Raw genomic sequence first — 17,526 nt, forward strand, 5'->3', positions numbered from 1 at the left:
TTCAACTGAGGTGGTCCTGAAATCTAGAATATTTTTGACCTGGTATTAAGGTAACATAAACTCTGTTACTTGGAGTCTTTTGTCCATGAGCATGAACAGATCCAGTATCCAATCTCCATGACTGGTGTTTGATTGCTATTGCACATTTACAAGCCAGTCCTCCTTTTGATTTTGGTCCTCTCTTTCCAGACGGAGGCTTGACGTGACCCATCATGACTCCCACGGAATTCACAGTGAGTACAGCCAGGCCAAAAGGAGCCTCGAATTGCACCCTGGTCTTTCTTTTCTGAGGATGTGGGAAGGAGTCTGCAGTGGGTAAAAGGTTTCCTTGTGCGGTTTCCTAGAGTAAATTCTCTGTCCAGCAATGCCCACCATCCTGCCAGGTGGTTGTCCAGCATGGAGGGTTTTTGCACACACAGAGAATCAGGTTTGGTGGGTATGTTGTGAAGACAGGGGAAAAGTTGATTTTTAGCTTTTATTAATAGCTAAGGATTTTTATAATCTTGAAGTAGGATGGGCTTATTTCCATGTATCCATTCGGAAACTCAGACCAAAGGAGAGCAAGGGAGAATCTGCTGCATTTGTTCTAGAAAGTTCCGTGGTGGGCACATTAGTGGTATTTCTTGCATGAGGAAGATGAGGCTCAGGAAACAGCTAGGTTGAGGCAGCAGAGCCAAGAGTGCTTCTCGGACTGTCAATCACTTAGTTTTCTCATTTGGAATCTTGGAAAATAGCCAAACTCTGAAAGGTGACCTCATTCAAGAAAAATGTACCCCACTGATGACCATCCATGGTCAGAGGAGTCCAGCAGCAGATAAAGGGAGGGCAGGGGCACCTCTGTGGCCCTGGCTCCTGCATTGGATCAAAAGTAGCCATGACACACTGTGGCCACCTTTCTGGGTTCATCCTGTGCCCATCACCACCCAGTGCCCCACAAGCCTTCAACCTCACAGGAAAGGCAGAGCCCTGTTTACAGATGAGGAAACCGAGGCTGGGAGAGTTGAGTGAAGGTTCAAGGTCTTCAGCAAACTGGAGGAGCCTTTGAGGCTGCACCGTGTTGCACTCCATGGGCAGATGTCAGAGGCCCGGAAACCCAGGTCTCACTGGATTTATCACTATCTCAGGTGTGGGAATGGAGTGCTTTGGTGGCAGACATCTGCCAGTCTCCACTCCAACCCTTATTTCCTTTTCCCCAGAATGGCATCTGGGCCAGGAACACACAGAAAGTGTAATGAGAAAGTGTAAAGTGCAAATATGTCCAGACATGGGCATTTGTATGTACATATTGACATGTGCATAGGTGCATACACATGGGTGTGAGCATGAGGGCAGGTTTGTTTATACACATGGACGTGTGCAGAAACACGTATGTATCATGTGTGTACATGTATGTGTCAGAGCCAGCTTTCTGGGCATGTGACCCATGTGGTCACACAGGGGCCATGTGCTTAGACGTATTGTTTACTTGATTTAATGCTTGCTGCCTAGAAATTCTTAAATAATTTTTAAATGAGGGGCCCTGAAAATTATATAGCTGGTCATGATGCTGTGTGTGTGTGTGCAGTTGAGAGAAAATGACTGTGTATATCTGCGTACATGCGGGTGTTGAAGGTGTGTGTGTTGGTGCTTCTGGAACTTTGAGGAAACAGAGTGCTGTGACCCACATACATTTAAGGCCCCCTGCTGACCTCTCTTTTGCGTGTGTGGTGGGGGTGAAGTGGAGTAGGTGGGAGAAGGGACAATTACACTATCACAATCATTCACACAGTTGGATGATGCCCTGTCAGTGGTCTTGATTCACTCTTTCCTACCCAATCAGGGCATTTGTCATGCACCCTATAAAGCTTTGCTTATCTTTCATGAATAAGGCAAGTTCCATGAGAGTGGGGACCATGCCTGACTTACCTACCAATGTATCTTCAGCACCGGGCACAATAACCCACTGTGGGTGCTCAATAAACATTTGATGAAGAAATGTCACAACCTGTATTGGTCAGTTTTCTGTTGCTATAACAAAATACTGGGTGCTGGGTAATATATAAAGAAAAGGAGTTTATTTGGTTTACAGTTTTGGAGGCTGTATGTCCCATTGGTTCAGCTCCGGATGAAGGCCTTCTGACTACCTCACATCATGGCAGATGGCCTCATGGTGGCGGCACATGGCAGAGGGAATGAATGGTTACACAGCAAGACAGGAAGCAAGAGGGATCCAGGGACAAGGCTTACTCTTTTCCTAACAACCTGCTGCTATTAACCAGCAGGAATTAACGAGGGTCTCAGGAGAACTACAATAATCTGTTCTGAAGGCGACAGCCCCATGATCTAATCACCTTTCACTAGACTCCACCTCTTAAAGGTTCCAGAACACCAGCACCACCATATTGGGGTCCCATATTCCCACATATGAACCCTTGGGGGACACCCATCATATCCAAACCATAGTGTTTCTGCTTTCTTATGTTTTTGCCTTATCAGAGATTTTTTTTGGCATTGGAAAGGCCAAGTGGTCCTCACCTCTGCCATCAGACGGGACGTCCAAAAGATGGTGCTTAACCTAATGCCATCTGTGTCCTCCTGCAGATCCTTATTCCTAACATGTCTGACGACTACAGCTACGAGTCCACATCGTCCGTGGACGACTACATGAACTTCAACTTCACCGAACTCTTCTGTAAGAAAAACAACGTCAGGCAGTTTGCGAGCCACTTCCTCCCTCCCCTGTACTGGCTGGTGTTCATCGTGGGCACCTTGGGCAACAGCCTGGTCGTCCTCGTCTACTGGTACTGCACCAGGGTGAAGACCATGACCGACACGTTCCTTTTGAATTTGGCGATTGCTGACCTTCTCTTTCTCATGACTCTTCCCTTCTGGGCCATCGCCGCTGTTGACCAGTGGAAATTCCAGACCGTCATGTGCAAGGTCGTCAACGGCATGTACAAGATGAACTTCTACAGCTGCGTGTTGCTGATCATGTGCATCAGCGTGGACAGATACATCGCCGTTACCCAGGCCACTAAAGCCCAGACCTGGCGGCGGACAAGGCTTCTGTACAGCAAGATGGTTTGCTTGAGCATCTGGGTGGTGGCAGCAGCGCTCTGCATCCCGGAAATCCTGTACAGCCAGGTCCAGAGGGAATCTGACCTCACCATCTGCACCATGGTCTACCCTAGGGACGACAGCATCAGACTGAAGTTAACCGTCTTGACCCTGAAGGTCATCCTGGGGTTCTTCTTGCCCTTTGTGGTCATGGTTTGCTGCTACACCATTATCATCCACACCCTGATGCAAGCCAAGAAGTCGTCCAAGCACAAGGCCCTCAGGGTGACCGTCACTGTCCTTACGGTCTTTGTCTTATCTCAGTTCCCCTACAACTGCATTCTGTTGGTGCAGACCGTAGATGCCTACACCAGGTTCATTTCCAACTGTGCCATCTCCACCAACATCGACATCTGCTTCCAGGTCACCCAGGTCATGGCCTTCTTCCACAGCTGCCTGAACCCCGTTCTCTACGTTTTCGTGGGGGAGAGATTCCGCCGGGATCTTGTGAAAACCCTGAAGAACTTGGGTTGCATTAGCCAGGCCCAGTGGGTTTCGTTCACGAGGAGAGAGGGAAGCTTGAAACTGTTATCGAATTTGCTGGACACCACCAGCTCCCTGTGAGGGCGCCTCTCTCTGAAGCAGATGGTCCTTTTGGAAGTAAGGAGACACAGTTTACCCACCGAGGGGGCCAGGGAGAAACCAAAGGGTAAAATGGAAACGAGAAAAAAAAAAAAAAAATCTCAGAAAGGAATTCAAACTGAATATATTTCCCCAAACAGAGTTTTCAAAACTGACCATTCAAGAAGGCCACTGACTGACCCTCATCTGTGATCACTGCAGTTTTCAGGGGAAGATTAGTGACCAGAAGTGAGGCCCACCCTGGCTTTGCACTTGACTGGACATTCATGTCCTTGGCCTCTGGAGCAGGTGCTGGATTTTCCAGGGCTCTGTGAATTGTTGTGACTTCCAAAAGGGGACCCAGGAGCACTGCCCCCTACCACAGTCCACAACGGCAGGAGGTTTCACGAAAGCTCCCATCTTTGGGAAATTTCCTCCCTGGTTTTGGGCCAAACACCCGGGTCACATCTTACAGATTTTTGATCTTGACTCTTTCCAAACAATCTCAGACCTAATTCTCCCCTGGTCTCCTTGATCCCTTCTGGGCCGGGGGTGGTAGTGTGTGTAGGGGTCCTTGTTCCTGTTTCGAAATTTGTCTGCAGGATGAGCAGTGAGCCTCCTGGACAACTGGCCACACCACCGGGAGTCTGTTGGCTTCTAAGTCATTTATGTGACCTGAGGGAGGTTCTGTGACTCACCTTGGGGTTGATGTGGGTGAGGATTCAGCTGGTCCACTGATACCCTGACAGGGAGATTGACAGTCTGGATTAGTGGGCACCAGCCCTGGCTTGGTGGCAGCCTCTCTCAGCTGAGTGGCACTGAGGTTGGTCCACCCTGACTGCTCCCTGTCTGCTCCCTATCAGATGGGCTGGCTCTTTGGTCCTTTGGTCCTCTTCCTTGAGGCTACTGGAAGGGATTCTGCCTCTGGGATGCATCTCCTTTTCTCATTCCATAGAGCCAATGTTTAAAAAGCTTTCAACTTTGGAGATTAGGCTGAAAGATGTGTAATATAACTCACTTTTGGGGGGTATGTACAGGGGATTGAACTCAGGGGCACTGGACCACTGCCGCAGTCTCTGGCTGGGCACAAATCACGAGTCTCCACACAGCTTGTAGATTCAAACAGCAATTCTTTATTCCCGAACTCACACCGGCCGTCTACAAACACTCTCTGGGGGAATCCACGTTCTCTGCCCAAATCCACTCCGCATGGGCTTCTGTCTCCCAAATATACTGTCTGACCCTAAGCACTCAAGAGGAACTCAGCAGCAGGATACGCCCTATTCTAAAGGGGGAACACCCTAATCTCCTATTATGCTAAACTGCCCTATTCTAAAGGGGGAACACCCTAAACACGGATCCTGCCCTGGTCCTTGAGCAAGGTCACCTTTCAGAAGTCCTTCCACTAGACAGCATGGGAGTAAGCTGGCAAGGAATTTGTCATACCTACTTGGCTGATGGCTCCCAGCAGACCACTAAGCCACATCCCCAGCTCTATTTTGTATTTTAAGAGACAGGGTCTCACTGAGTTGTTAACACCTACCTGTTGCGGAGGGTGGCTTTGAACTCTCAATTCTCCTGCCTCCGCCTCAGGAGCTGCTGGAATACAGGCGTGCACCACAGCACCCGGCTAACTCACTTTTCTTTTGTGTCTTTCTTTTCACTATTTGACAAATTTATCACATTTGAAAACATTGTACATACTGAAAAAGTGTTTTTTAATGTCTTTAAGATATTCATTACTTGCTTTAGCCTGTCTCAATCTATTAAGTGTGTATAGTCAAAGGGCAAATAGACATATAATGGTCGTCAAGAGAAGGGATTAGGCGAGGAAATAAAATCTCCAAGTACCTTAAAACCATCTTGACTGAACAGTTTTTCTCTCTCCTCTGGCCAAACTCACTTCCCGAATTTCCCCCCCCCTCCCCCCCCCCCCCCCCCCCCCGTTAGTCAGATGTGGTTTCCAAGGAGGACTGTTGGAATAAATAGCGCCACAAACCACCCGACTTTGCCACTTTCTCCAGGGGAAGCGTCTGACCTCCCCAGTGCGCTGTAGACAGCTGCGATTTCAGTGCTGACACCATTCCCTCCCAGAAGGGGACATGAAATCAATGGATTTTGCCATATTATCCTTCTTCTGCCCGCCTATGTCCAAAGCATGTGAAATAGAGAGAGCAGAGTTTGGAAGGACGAGCGGGGTACGATGGCCACTCTCACCCATCCACCGGCTGCCTGTGCGTGGGCAGTTAGTGGTAAGGAAGCGTTGGCCTGGGACCAGCACATCCACATCAGCCCCAGGACAACAGGCACCACTTCCAAAGGGAGGATGGCTTTTCCAAGGTCAAATTAAGGTTACAGCCATCCATGCAACCAACCATCTTTCCCAGGAGAAGATCCAGGTGTGCCCTTTCCAGGAACTTGGAAGAATAAATAAGAAACACAAGCCATACCTGGATAACACTGCATGGTAAAGTGGGCAGAACCAGAGAAGGTTGGCTTGGCCCTTCTGTGCCTCTTCAGCACTGAGGTTCTAACACCCTGTCATGGGGCCCGGGGTGCTGAGGGTGGGGGAGAGATGGAAAGAGGAAAAGGGACCCATGACCATTTTGTTCAATCCACACTTGTGGTCTAGGGTTCCCTACAGGTTACTGTGATGAAGACATAGTGGGGATTTTAAGATAAATAAGAATTTGGTTAATGTCATTAGTTGGTAAAAAATGCCAGGGGCGCCACGATTCCCCCTGGGGTTTGTAAGACCAGAGACATGGCAACAAATAAGAAGCAGGAGCCTGGTCTTGCCCCTCAGGCACAGCAACCATGCCTAGCTCCAAGAACTTCTTCTAGGACCCGGATGTCACTATTAGACTGTCCCAGTCCTAACCTGGCTTCAGTGTAGGATTAAAGATATGCTGCGACTGCGACATGTTTTAAAGATTTTAAATATTCTTTGTTGAAAAGTGCCCTCCTTTTTAAATGGTTGCATAAATAGGATTGATAAAAACGACAGCATACATTTGGATTTTACATTCTAATTAAACTTGATTTTGTAACAGGTTAATGATGAAATAAAATTTTGGGAGAGTCAACAGGAGGAAATCCACGAGGAAGCTGAATTCAACACTCAACACTTCTTAGAACTATGCTGCATGACTATTTTTCTTAAATGAAGACAAAGGAGGCATTTAGTATATAACTATGTTTTATTGCAACTCTATAAATTAGAGAAAACTTCCTAGTTTTGACCGAATGAAATATGACATGTTTTCATCTTTTAAGAGAGGTTAGTTTTTTAATGAAAAACATAATTTGAATAAAAGTAACTTTAAGTCTATACATATATGAATAGGGCACATTGCTTTGAAGTAGGCAGCTTGGATGATTAGCGATCTGACCTTTTTGGACTATTAGACCTTCAGAATACACATCCAACCATCATCCATTCATTCAGCAACATTTATATAAAGCTCATCAAGGCGATAGGGGACTTATGATTGTCCTCCCCACAAGACATTTACATTCCAGCAATAGGGAAAAGCCCAGTGCCCTATGGACCCACGTCTTGTGGGATGGTATTGAAGGCTCTGGAGGGCAACACCCCCTGGGTAACATCGGTGCTGATGTATGGCTTATCAGTTGGTTTCTAGACTGTTCCCAGGGTGAGCCTCAACAGGGCTGCCTTGCTAGAACAGCCAGGGAGCCTCTCCATATCGACTCTTGGACAAGTGGCTTTGTGGGTGGCCCTGCTCTGGTCCCTGTGTTAAACACTGCCTTCCCTACCACCCACAAGGTATTTGTGTGTGGTAGGAACAGTTTGGCCCATTTGAGGTCTTTCAATTTTATATTATAAAGTCTAAAAAAGGTGGGTCACTGTGACTCTTGAGTGCTCTGAGCTCCTCTCCACTCCAGATACAATTATTTGTACATAGTCAATTTTGGTACCACTGTCCCAGGAAAGCAGGGAGCTAAAACTCCAAACCTCTGTTCTTGTGTTCCGACAAAAGAAAATTTAAAATCAGACACCAAAAGCCATGGGAAGGAACTTTATTCTAAGTGAAAGGGAGGTGAAAATAAAGTAAAAGCAGAGTGAGTCCTAAGCAGAGAGCTCTCTCTCTCCATCTCCCAGCAGGGGAGACAAAGGACACAATGATATCCCCAAATTTATGACCTGGGGACCACCGTCCGTACTCTTTGTTCTTCACCTTGGGTGGAGGAGTTTTTTACCTAGTTGGTCTTCTCCAGAACTGTCGTGGCGGTCATCCTATTTAGGGGGCTTCATCTATAAGTCAATCCCATGTTAATGTGGGCACTGGGGTCAGTAGCTGGTCAGAAGTTACCTTAGTGCATATGCCTGTGCTACTAAAGGAATCTTTCTTTCCAGGTACACAGAGACACCTATAGCCATAATTCCTAGCTTCACACAAACCTAATGACCCTGTCAAGAGTTGGTCCCATGCATCCTTTTCTTTTGACATATTCTTTCCCATTATCTTCTTTGCTTCTATTTGTTTTCTTCAAATTAACTACCACCCTTTGCTTTCTCAGCCACTTTGAAAATAGTTCAAAGAAGACCCTAAAGTAATTTAAAGAACACTTGTGACCTTGCTATGCATTTCACTGCTCATGGCTAGGCTAGGACATGGACCTGGAGGTGTTTGGCCCTTGGGCCTTGATTTTGTGCATTCTGCTGCTTCATGTGATCAGACAAGCCAGCCCTGCCTTGGAGGGTCCACCATTTGCAATGAAGCTAAGTAAAAACCCCTCTGATGAGATGAATATGCTTCAGAAGGGCATATGTAGGGAGCTTTGCCTGCACACTTTTCAGCCTCCAGTTCCTGCAGGGCCTGCCTCCCCCACAGAGCTGTCCTGCCTAAAGCCAGCTCCTCCCTGAGCCACCTGCTTCCCATGCCTGTGAGGCAGGATAGTGAAACCATCTCAGCTGACAGGGCACTGTGACAGGCAAAATCTGCTCCAGGGCTTCCTGCCAGCTGACAGAGGCTTTGTCCTGCTTTGGAGCCTTCACTGCAGTTTGAACTCCTGCTCCGCTCAGCCCCTTGGCATTCATTCCTCCCATCTTATATGCGCCCCCATCCCACTTCACCTTGGCACCTGCTTCTGGAGAAGTCGGCCCACAACAGGGGCGTCCAGTGAAAGAACTCGCTTCAGGTCCAGTGGGGAAGAACACTGGGTGTAGTGAGGGTGGATACTTGTCCCAGGATTCCTCTGCAGAGGCCAAACATGTCCCCACTTCTCATGAGCCAGTCATGCAGATATTGTCCTTAGCCACCAACTGCACAGGCATGGTCTCCGTCCCCCGCGGGGAATCACAGTCATCAGCTGCTGCAGCTTTGAGCTATGCCAGGTGGAGAGTGCTGCCCATGAGAGGTGCCCTGCTTCACAGATGGAGCAGCTGAGTCTTGGCAGTGCAAGGAAACTAGCCAGAGGCCATGCAGTTAGTAATGGGCAAGGCTAGGACATGGACCTGGAGGTGTCTGGCCCTTGGGCCTTGGTTTTGTGCATTCTGCTGCCTCCTGTGGTCAACAAACCAGGCCTGCCTTGGAGGGTCCACCTTTTGCAAGCCACTCTTTGTGCTGAGGCTCGGGGGCTGGGAAGGCAGACAGGCATGGGCTTGGCCCGCTCCCCTCACACACCACTTCATGCAAACTCTGAACTGTGGTGTGGGATGGCCAAGGTCCTGCTGAGTGCACCCTGTGCATCAACTAGCAAAGGACGAGTTCCCCATCCTTATAGAATCAAGAAGGCTCCTCCTGCCTGCTCCCTCTCCCAGGCTCTTCTGCAGATGCACACAGCTGTGGAGCCTCAGGTGCTCTCTGAAGGAGCCACAGGTCCCACTGAGTGTGTGTGTGTGTGTGTGTGTGTGTGTGTGTGCGCACGGCAGAGGCCCAAGAACATGGCCCCGGCCCCAGCAGACATCTGGGCTGTGGAATTCCTGATGTTGGCTCTTCTCCTTGCCCTGCCCTGTCCCCTGCCTCTACCTTGCCCAGCTCCCCTCTCACAAATGTGAGAGTGGGCCACCACACAGTCCCACCCAGGATACAGCTTTGGGTTAGATTCTCTGGCATGCTGAGGGGTTGGGCCACCACCCACTGCTGTGCCCCTACAGCTGGGAAGGTCCCCTTCAGGGCCACACTGTCCCACTGCAGGCTTCTTAGTAAGGTCCTGGCTGGTGATGCAAATCTGAGAGGGTGGTCAGCCAACATGGGAGGTGCTGAGGTCAGGAGAGGGCGGAGGCTGGCAGTGAACATTCTGGAACATAATCAAGACAGAGTTGTCTGGTTGAGGTGCAAATAAATGGAAAGAGAGGATGTGGGATGAGAATGTGCAGATAAAACTTGTGTAGGGTTTGCCAGGATGAAGTATGTGGAGAAATCCAACAAAACACAAAGCACCATTTTTTGGTGGGAGGGTTGACATCCTTTTATTGACTGTCTTTCACTCACAAATGAAGGACATAATTGTAAGAACTTGTTTGTACTCAATTTGCTGTGTCTTAGTTACTGTTTCTAAAAAACTGCTATAAAACAATACCCATTTTATTTTGCTCAACAAAGCAAAAAGTTCTCAGTGAGGCATGTCTAGCCTGGGGTTTGTCATGCTGCTGTGGTCTCCTGAGGGCTTGCCTGGGAGGGTCAGGCTGTGGGACCAGCAGTTGACACTGGCTGCTAAATCGGGCCTGGCCCTTGGCCTCCCCTGTATGGAGTTCTTATGGAATTCACAGTTCTTATATGGTAGCCGGCATCCCCAGAGTAAGGGTCTCAAGGGAACCAGGGGGGAAGTTGTATGTCCCAGGAGCCACAAAGTGTCACTTCTGCTCTTCTTTATTGGTCAGACCAGTCACAAGCCAGTGGTGGTGGTGGTGTGGGGCTGTGAACTCCACCTCTTGTGGGAAGAGGTCAAATGATACTGGGGTAGTTATAACACCACCACAGCCTGCTCCAAACATGAGTTCGCCTGCCTTCCACTGATCCTTGCCTCTCAGTTCCCCAACTGCCTAGCTGACAAGTTTGGAAAGAGAAGGAAAAGAGACAAGGAGAGCAGAGATTAGACAAAGTGGACATCTTTCTTAACATTAATGGCTTCCCCATGCTGAGGCACAGAGTGGCTAATTCACTTGCTCCAAACCACAGTGAGTAGGTAGTGAAACCAGGAGTTGAATTCATGTTGTTCTGGTACCAGGGCTGGATGTTCTGTTACATTTTCTCCCCATCTGGAGCCCAAGCTCTTACTTCCAATGGTCAATTCAGACCATGGAATCTGGGTATAGTTCTCCTGTCACACATGCCCTATGGCGGGAGGACAATTGGCCCCATGTGGCCTGCCCCTCAGCTGGGGAAGAGGAACCCTGGCCACTGTGGCTTCCTGCCAGGCCCTCCCTTCACGGTTTCATGCTGTAGAGACTTCTGCTTCTGCTAAGTAGGTAACCCCCTTAGTGAATGTAGGAAGGCCCCCCAACTGTACCAGATATTAAGTCCTTGTCCATTTTTGTAGATGGTGAGAAATAAGGCTGTAGTTTCACTCTTCCACAGCTAGATATCCAGTTTTCTCAGCACCATTTATAGGAGACACTTCCTTTCCCCAATGTGTATTCTTGGTGCCCATGTCCAAAACCAACTGGTTATAAATGCATTCATTTATTTCTTGGTTCTCTATTCTGTACCATTGTGTCTGTTTTATGCAAGTATCATGCTGTTTTGCTTACTATTTCTTTTTTGTTTTTGATACTGGGGATTGAACCCAGGGTGTTTTACTCCTGAGTTACATTCCCAGTCCTTTTTATTTATTTATTTTTTTTATTTTGAGACAGGGTCTCACTAAATTGCAGAGCCTGGCCTTAAATTTATGATCCTCCTGCTTCAGCCTCTCAAGTTGCTGGAAATAGAGGCATGCTCCACCACACCTGGCTTATTGCTTTGTTTTTGTTTGTTTGGGATTTTTGTTAGAAAAGGAGATTTTGCTATGTTGCCCAGACTGGTCCCAAACTCCTAGGCTCAAGTGATCCTCCTGACTCAGCCTCCTGGATAGCTGGGACTACGGACATGAGCTACCATGTTCTGCTTGCAGTCTATTTCAAAGTCAGGTAGTGTGATGCCTCCGATTTTGTTCTGTTGGCTTCAGACTGCTCTGGGTAGCATGCACATTTCAACAATAGCAATTTTTAAAAATCCGTGAACATGTGGTGTCTTTCCAGTTTTTGTGTACTCTTCAATTTATTTCATCAATGTTTTATAGTTTTCATTGTGAGATTTTTCATCTCTTTGGGTAAATTTATTCCTAGGCATGTTTTTTTTTTTTTTTGGGTAGCTATTGTAAATGGGATTGCTATCTTGATTTCTTTTTCAGATAGTTTATTATTGGTGTACTTTTTCAAGTTGATTTTGTATCCTGTACCTTTAATTCATTTATTAGTTCATTCACTTATTATTCATTTATGAATTCATTTATTAGTTCTGATGTCTAACTGGATATATTAAAGTTCATATGTGAAGAGATATTTGCAATATTCACAGTTCCAAGAATCAACCTAAGTGTCTATCAGTGGATGAATGAATAAAGCAAATGAAATGTTATTCAGTTATAAAAAAGAGCAGAGTCCTGTCATTTGTGGCAACTGATCTTAAGGAAATAGAGAAGAATGATGGTTTCTAGAGACTAGAAAGATGGGGGTGGGGTGGAGAGAAGTTGGTCAACCATCCAAAGTCACAGTTAGATAGGAGGAATAAAAATTCTAGTGTTCCATTGTACAGCAAGCAGGGTGATGAGTGAACAATAACACTATGTATTTCAAAATAGCTGGACGAGAAAAAAAAAAAGATACATGTTTGAGGTTTGATATACCCAAAGCTGATCATTATACATTATATACTATATCAAAACACACCCCATAAATATGCACAATTAGCATTGTTGATTTAAAATAAAAATTAAAAAAAATCAACTGTAATAACTTCAAATAATGCAGTATTACTCTCAAAATAGATCATATTAACAGATCATATGAAGTTATTGGTGTTTTATTAATAGATCATATTGACATAACACTGATAATATTTATAATGATAACTATTTTTATAATAGTACATTTATAATAGTTTTATAATAAATATACTATATTTATAATATTTATCACTATTATCAGTGTTATTCTGATAATAGATCATACACAGTAAGGGTCTGAAGGTCAACGGCTGCCACAGCAAGCCTTGGTTGATGTTCAGAGTTTTTTGTGTATTTTTTTTAATCACCAGATAATCAATATTCAAGTGAAATGAGGATGGTTCAAAGAGACCACCTCTCCGAGCTGTCTCAGCCTGGTGTTTCAGCGGTCACAAGTTCTGTGAATGGTCCAGACTTAGACTTCCTGAAGTCTTGGCCCCCTCATCTGTAAGAGCTGGCTGGCCCATGGGAAGTGCCTATGGAATTGTACACACCACCATTGTTTTTATGAATAATGCAGCACTGTGTTGAGCTGGCCCTTCTCTTGTCTTCATTTGCATGATGACCTGCCAGAACCCAAAGGTCCTTAAACATTGTATATTATTTTATTTATTTTCACCTCAAACACCCCTTGGCAATCTTACAAAGCCTAGAGTTCCTTTCTCAGAATATTTTAAAATGCCTACTGTAAAATGAATAGGATTACAAAGGAAACCAGTAGCATAAAATTCTCCAAATATTAAAACAAATTTATAATCAGGTAGTCCATGTGCTTTACATAGAATCTTCCAGCAGACCTAATAACAAGCTTCATTTTTTTTTTTTAAAGAAAGAGTGAGAGAGAGAGGGAGAGAGAATTTTAATATTTTTATTTTTTAGTATTTGGCGGACACAACATCTTTGTTTGTATGTGGTGCTGAGGATCGAACCTGGGCCGCACACATGCCAGACGAGCACGCTACCGCTTGAGCCACATCCCCAGCCCAATAAGCTTCATTTAAGAATGGAGATGAGCATAAATGATATTTTTGAGAGTCTGTGACAACTGTCATGTAAAATTAAAATATCTTATTTCCATTGGTGGCAAAGTCACAGGTCTATATACCAACAGCAAGTTGTCTATATTCATAATTGAAGGAAGACACACAGTTAGTTTGAGGTTAGGGGAAAGATTCCAAACCCTGCACCCATCCAAGTTCACAGAGCCTCTAAATTTTGTGTGAACCAGCTCAGGAACTCCTGTTTCACCTGCTCTCCCAATATGTACCCACAGGGGCCAAACTCATCTTTTCTTTCTTTAATTCATAAAATCTGAACATGGATGGAACTGCCTTGGATTTGGGGGACAGGATTTTCTTTTTTGAGGGGGGAGGAATTTTTTCATTTATAAGTGACGTGCCAGTTAGCAACAGGCCCTTGAATAAAAATATAATCCACAAAAAATTGTGGCTGTGATAAGATTATAACTCAAGAATGATTTCATACCAGGAAATACATTTAGAAAGATGTTCCTCTTTCCATCACCGCATTTTAGTGCTGGGCCATGGATATTCTGGAAGAGGCTGAATGGTTCCAACATTCATGATCCTTAGTAGAGTTAATTAGGGAACAGACCAATTAGTACATTTTAATCCTTTCTTCAAGTTTTAACCAAATCAGTGGTGTCACAGCAACACTCACCGAGGAACTTCTCTGGCGGGCGGTGGGGTGGGGTGGGTGGTCCTGGACCACCTCGCCCAACATCCCCTGGGAGACTTGTGAATGACCAGATCTGATGAACCAAGTTGTGTGGGTGGTGCCCATGGATCTACACTTCTCCAAAACAGGAGAACCCTCTTAGAAGGAACGCCACTGCTTGTTTCATATCTACCAATACTTAATAAGTGAACCGTAGACTCTGGAGACAGAATGAAGCCTGGACGGGTCTTGGGCTTTCCCCCATGGCTTGACACTTGAACTTGGGATAGCCATAAAGGCTGGAGGCTTCACCCAGGACTGATTCTCATTTCCCTGTCACCTCCAGGGAATGATAGGTGATCCTCTGAGAACACCAAACTGTTCTGGGGGTGGGGGTCTCTGCTGGTGTGGATGAGCTGTCTTTATGAAGACCTTTGGTTCCACTCATGGATTCCAACTCTCATTTTTTTTTGTAACTCAAAAAGAATGATTTCATACCAGGGAGCTTGTTATTAGATTTACCACTGAGCAACATCCCCAGGCATTTTTGTTGTTTATCTTGAGACAGGGTCCAAATTGCTTAGGACCTTGATAAGTTGCTGGCTGGCCTCAAACCAGTGATCCTCCTGACTCAGCCTCCCAAGTCACTGGAATTACAGGTGTGCCCCACTGCATCCGACTGGACCCCATCTCTTGTGTAAAGTCCTCCTGGAAGGACTGAGGCTGCTGCCCCTCCCTGTTGCCTTTCTGTGAAAGCACGTGAGGCCTTGAAGCCGGCTCCAGAGGCAGAGGAACTGAATTATCTGCGGTCAGTGCCTCTGGTTCTCAGTCAATGGTCCAGGTCTTGCTTATGTTAAAACAGTGTTAAAACACTGCCTCCTGGGGCTGGGGATGTGGCTCAAGCGGTAGCGCGCTCGCCTGGCATGCGTGCGGCCCGGGTTCGATCCTCAGCACCACATACAAACAAAGATGTTGTGTCCGCCGAGAACTAAAATAAATAAATATTAAAAAATTCTCTCTCACTCTCTTTTTAAAAAAAAAAAAAGTTTAAAAAAAACAAACACAAAACACTGCCTCCTCTGGATGAGGTGGTTGGCTTCGGCCACACCGACACTGCTATTTTCTTTCTGTTTCCTTCCTCTGGGAGGAAAGATGGCTTTGGCTAACCTAGCCTTCTGGGTCCTGCTTCCGAGCCTCTGGGGAAGGCCTTTTCTGTGCTCCCTTTTCTCATCAATTCTTTGTTCTCCTATCATTTTACTCCTCTCCCTTCTTACCAGCTGTCCTTTCTCATGCCTGCAGAAGACACACGTGATCCACTGACCTGGAAGGTGTTCTGGCCTTTAAGGGGCGATTTCCTTCTCTCCCACAGCTCAGCTGGAGTCAGCCTGGGGAGCAGAAAGCTGGGGAGGCCCCCGTGGAATCGATCACCCCTGATTCTATGGACCCACAGGCCCGAAGCTGAGTGGGTCTGGGGATGAGGCCTTCCTATTTGCGTCTTAGGCCGGGCCTGTCTCATCTGTGGTTTTTTTGACTAAGAAGGCATAACACACCACAGGCCTCAGGTAAGCGCTGAGGTCACCAGAGTACAGAGGGCCCAGAAAGTGTGAGGACAACACATCAGTCTGTCCTTCCGCAGAGCTCAGGGGATGGGAAGGGGGCCCACATCAAAGCCTGGGGCTGGTGATCATACTTCTGCTGACTTCGCCTCCTTTCGTCAGAAGCTGGGGAGTGTGGGGAAAGCCAAAGGCTGCCCTTTCTCTCAACCCTAACCAACTTCGAACACCTTTCGTACTAGCTATGCTTCCTCTGGCTTTTAATGGCTTCAGCTTCAACTGTGCCTTTAAAAAACATATCCATTTTCTTAACTTGGGTGGCAGGTTTTGTCTATTTGCATTTCAGATGTGTGTGGGTTGCCAGAGGAGATTTTTCCCACGCATCTTCAAACCGAAAGGGCTGACCTCGCCACCCGGGCCTTTCTGAGTCACTGGGGTCTTCAGGTCCTCAGCACCTGTGGGCGGCTGTGGCTGGGAGAGGTGGTGACCTCTCTGTGCCAGGGAGTCTCTGGACATTGACTTGGGCTGACATTATCTGGAGTCGGATGTGAGGCCATCTTAGGGTGAAGAGAGAATGGGGGGCTCTGACCCCGGGTCCCACCTCCGATGTAGCATAGACATCGTGTCTCAGTTGACCTCATTCTAACCCACAGGCCATGTGGCTGCTAAGCCTCCAGAGGAACAGCTGGGTTAGCAAAGAAATCCGGCTGTGTGGTTTGGGGGCAATTAGGTAAACCTTCCATCACTTCACCTGTCACTAGACAGAGGGCTGGAGGGCATCTTTAACATGAGGACCAAGTGACCAGCTCACATCCAGGCTCCCCACAGCACTCTTGCAGGCCTGCCTTCTCTGCCTGGGGAGTGCTCAAGGAGTTTCTGTCCCTGGCAGAATTGTCCAGCCAATGGAATTGCTGATGACCTTGCAGCTGACCCTGGCATTGGGACTGACGGGGGTCTTGACTGTTTTGAGCCCTTTGTGTCTGGCACATTGCTCTACGCTCTGGAGATCAGGGGGGAGAAGATGATGAAGGAGATCTAGCCCTTTGCCCTCGAAGGGGAACCAGAGTTAAAGAAAACGTGATTAAAGAAGCAGCCATGAGAAAGTCTGGGACGGGGGAGGAGTGGAGGAGGAAGGGGGTGCTGGGAGGTGTCCTTTGAGCCCTGGGTCACCCCTCATGTGGAGTTGACTGATTAAAGTGCGAGCTCAACATGCCCCTCTGGAGGCTCCTTGCTGCCCTGGCGAGGGCAGGGTGAGCGGGGGCAGTAGGGCTTACCCCCTTTCTCTTCCGTTTGTCAGCACCACCCATCAGCTAATTCGTGGTTTTAGGCCATCTGTCATTTTTGTCCCCCACTCCATTACTCTAGCCAATAAGAAGTTGATTCTTTGCTCAAAGTGCTGAGTGCCGTGGAAAGTGGGGGCCATGGGACTGGGGTGGAACCTCAGCTGGCAGAGGGGGCGGCCTGGAAGACACATCTGCTTTGGTGGGTCTGACTACTACCAACTTCTTGGCGAACCAGGAAGTATACAAATGCCAGGCCACAAGGCGGCTGCTGAACTCTACCTGCAGGCTTGAGCCCTTTTGTAAAGTCACTATAAAAGGTATAATAATAATAATAATAATAATAATAATAATAATAGCAAAGGGATCAGGAGTAGAGCATGGGAGAGGGGGAGGGGAGAGAAAGG

General features: G+C 47.0%; 1 protein-coding gene across 1 annotated transcript; it reads left to right on the forward strand.

The window, feature by feature from the left end:
- Positions 1-212: 212 nt before the first annotated feature.
- Positions 213-3,660, forward strand: Ccr9 (C-C motif chemokine receptor 9). The gene is made up of 2 exons (XM_076856631.2): positions 213-233; positions 2,581-3,660. The coding sequence occupies exons 1-2, from the start codon at positions 213-215 to the stop codon at positions 3,658-3,660; spliced, it is 1,101 nt and encodes a 366-aa protein (XP_076712746.2).
- Positions 3,661-17,526: the final 13,866 nt, after the last annotated feature.

Source organism: Callospermophilus lateralis, chromosome 1, assembly GCF_048772815.1.
Source record: "Callospermophilus lateralis isolate mCalLat2 chromosome 1, mCalLat2.hap1, whole genome shotgun sequence".
NCBI classification, from domain to species: Eukaryota; Metazoa; Chordata; class Mammalia; order Rodentia; family Sciuridae; genus Callospermophilus; species Callospermophilus lateralis.

Excerpts from the sequence above, each read along its gene's own strand:
- Ccr9 (XM_076856631.2), top strand. The coding sequence starts at position 213 with ATGACTCCCACGGAATTCACA. Across the intron at positions 234-2,580 it reads TGACTCCCACGGAATTCACA|ATCCTTATTCCTAACATGTC; the intron begins GTGAGTACAGCC and ends GTCCTCCTGCAG.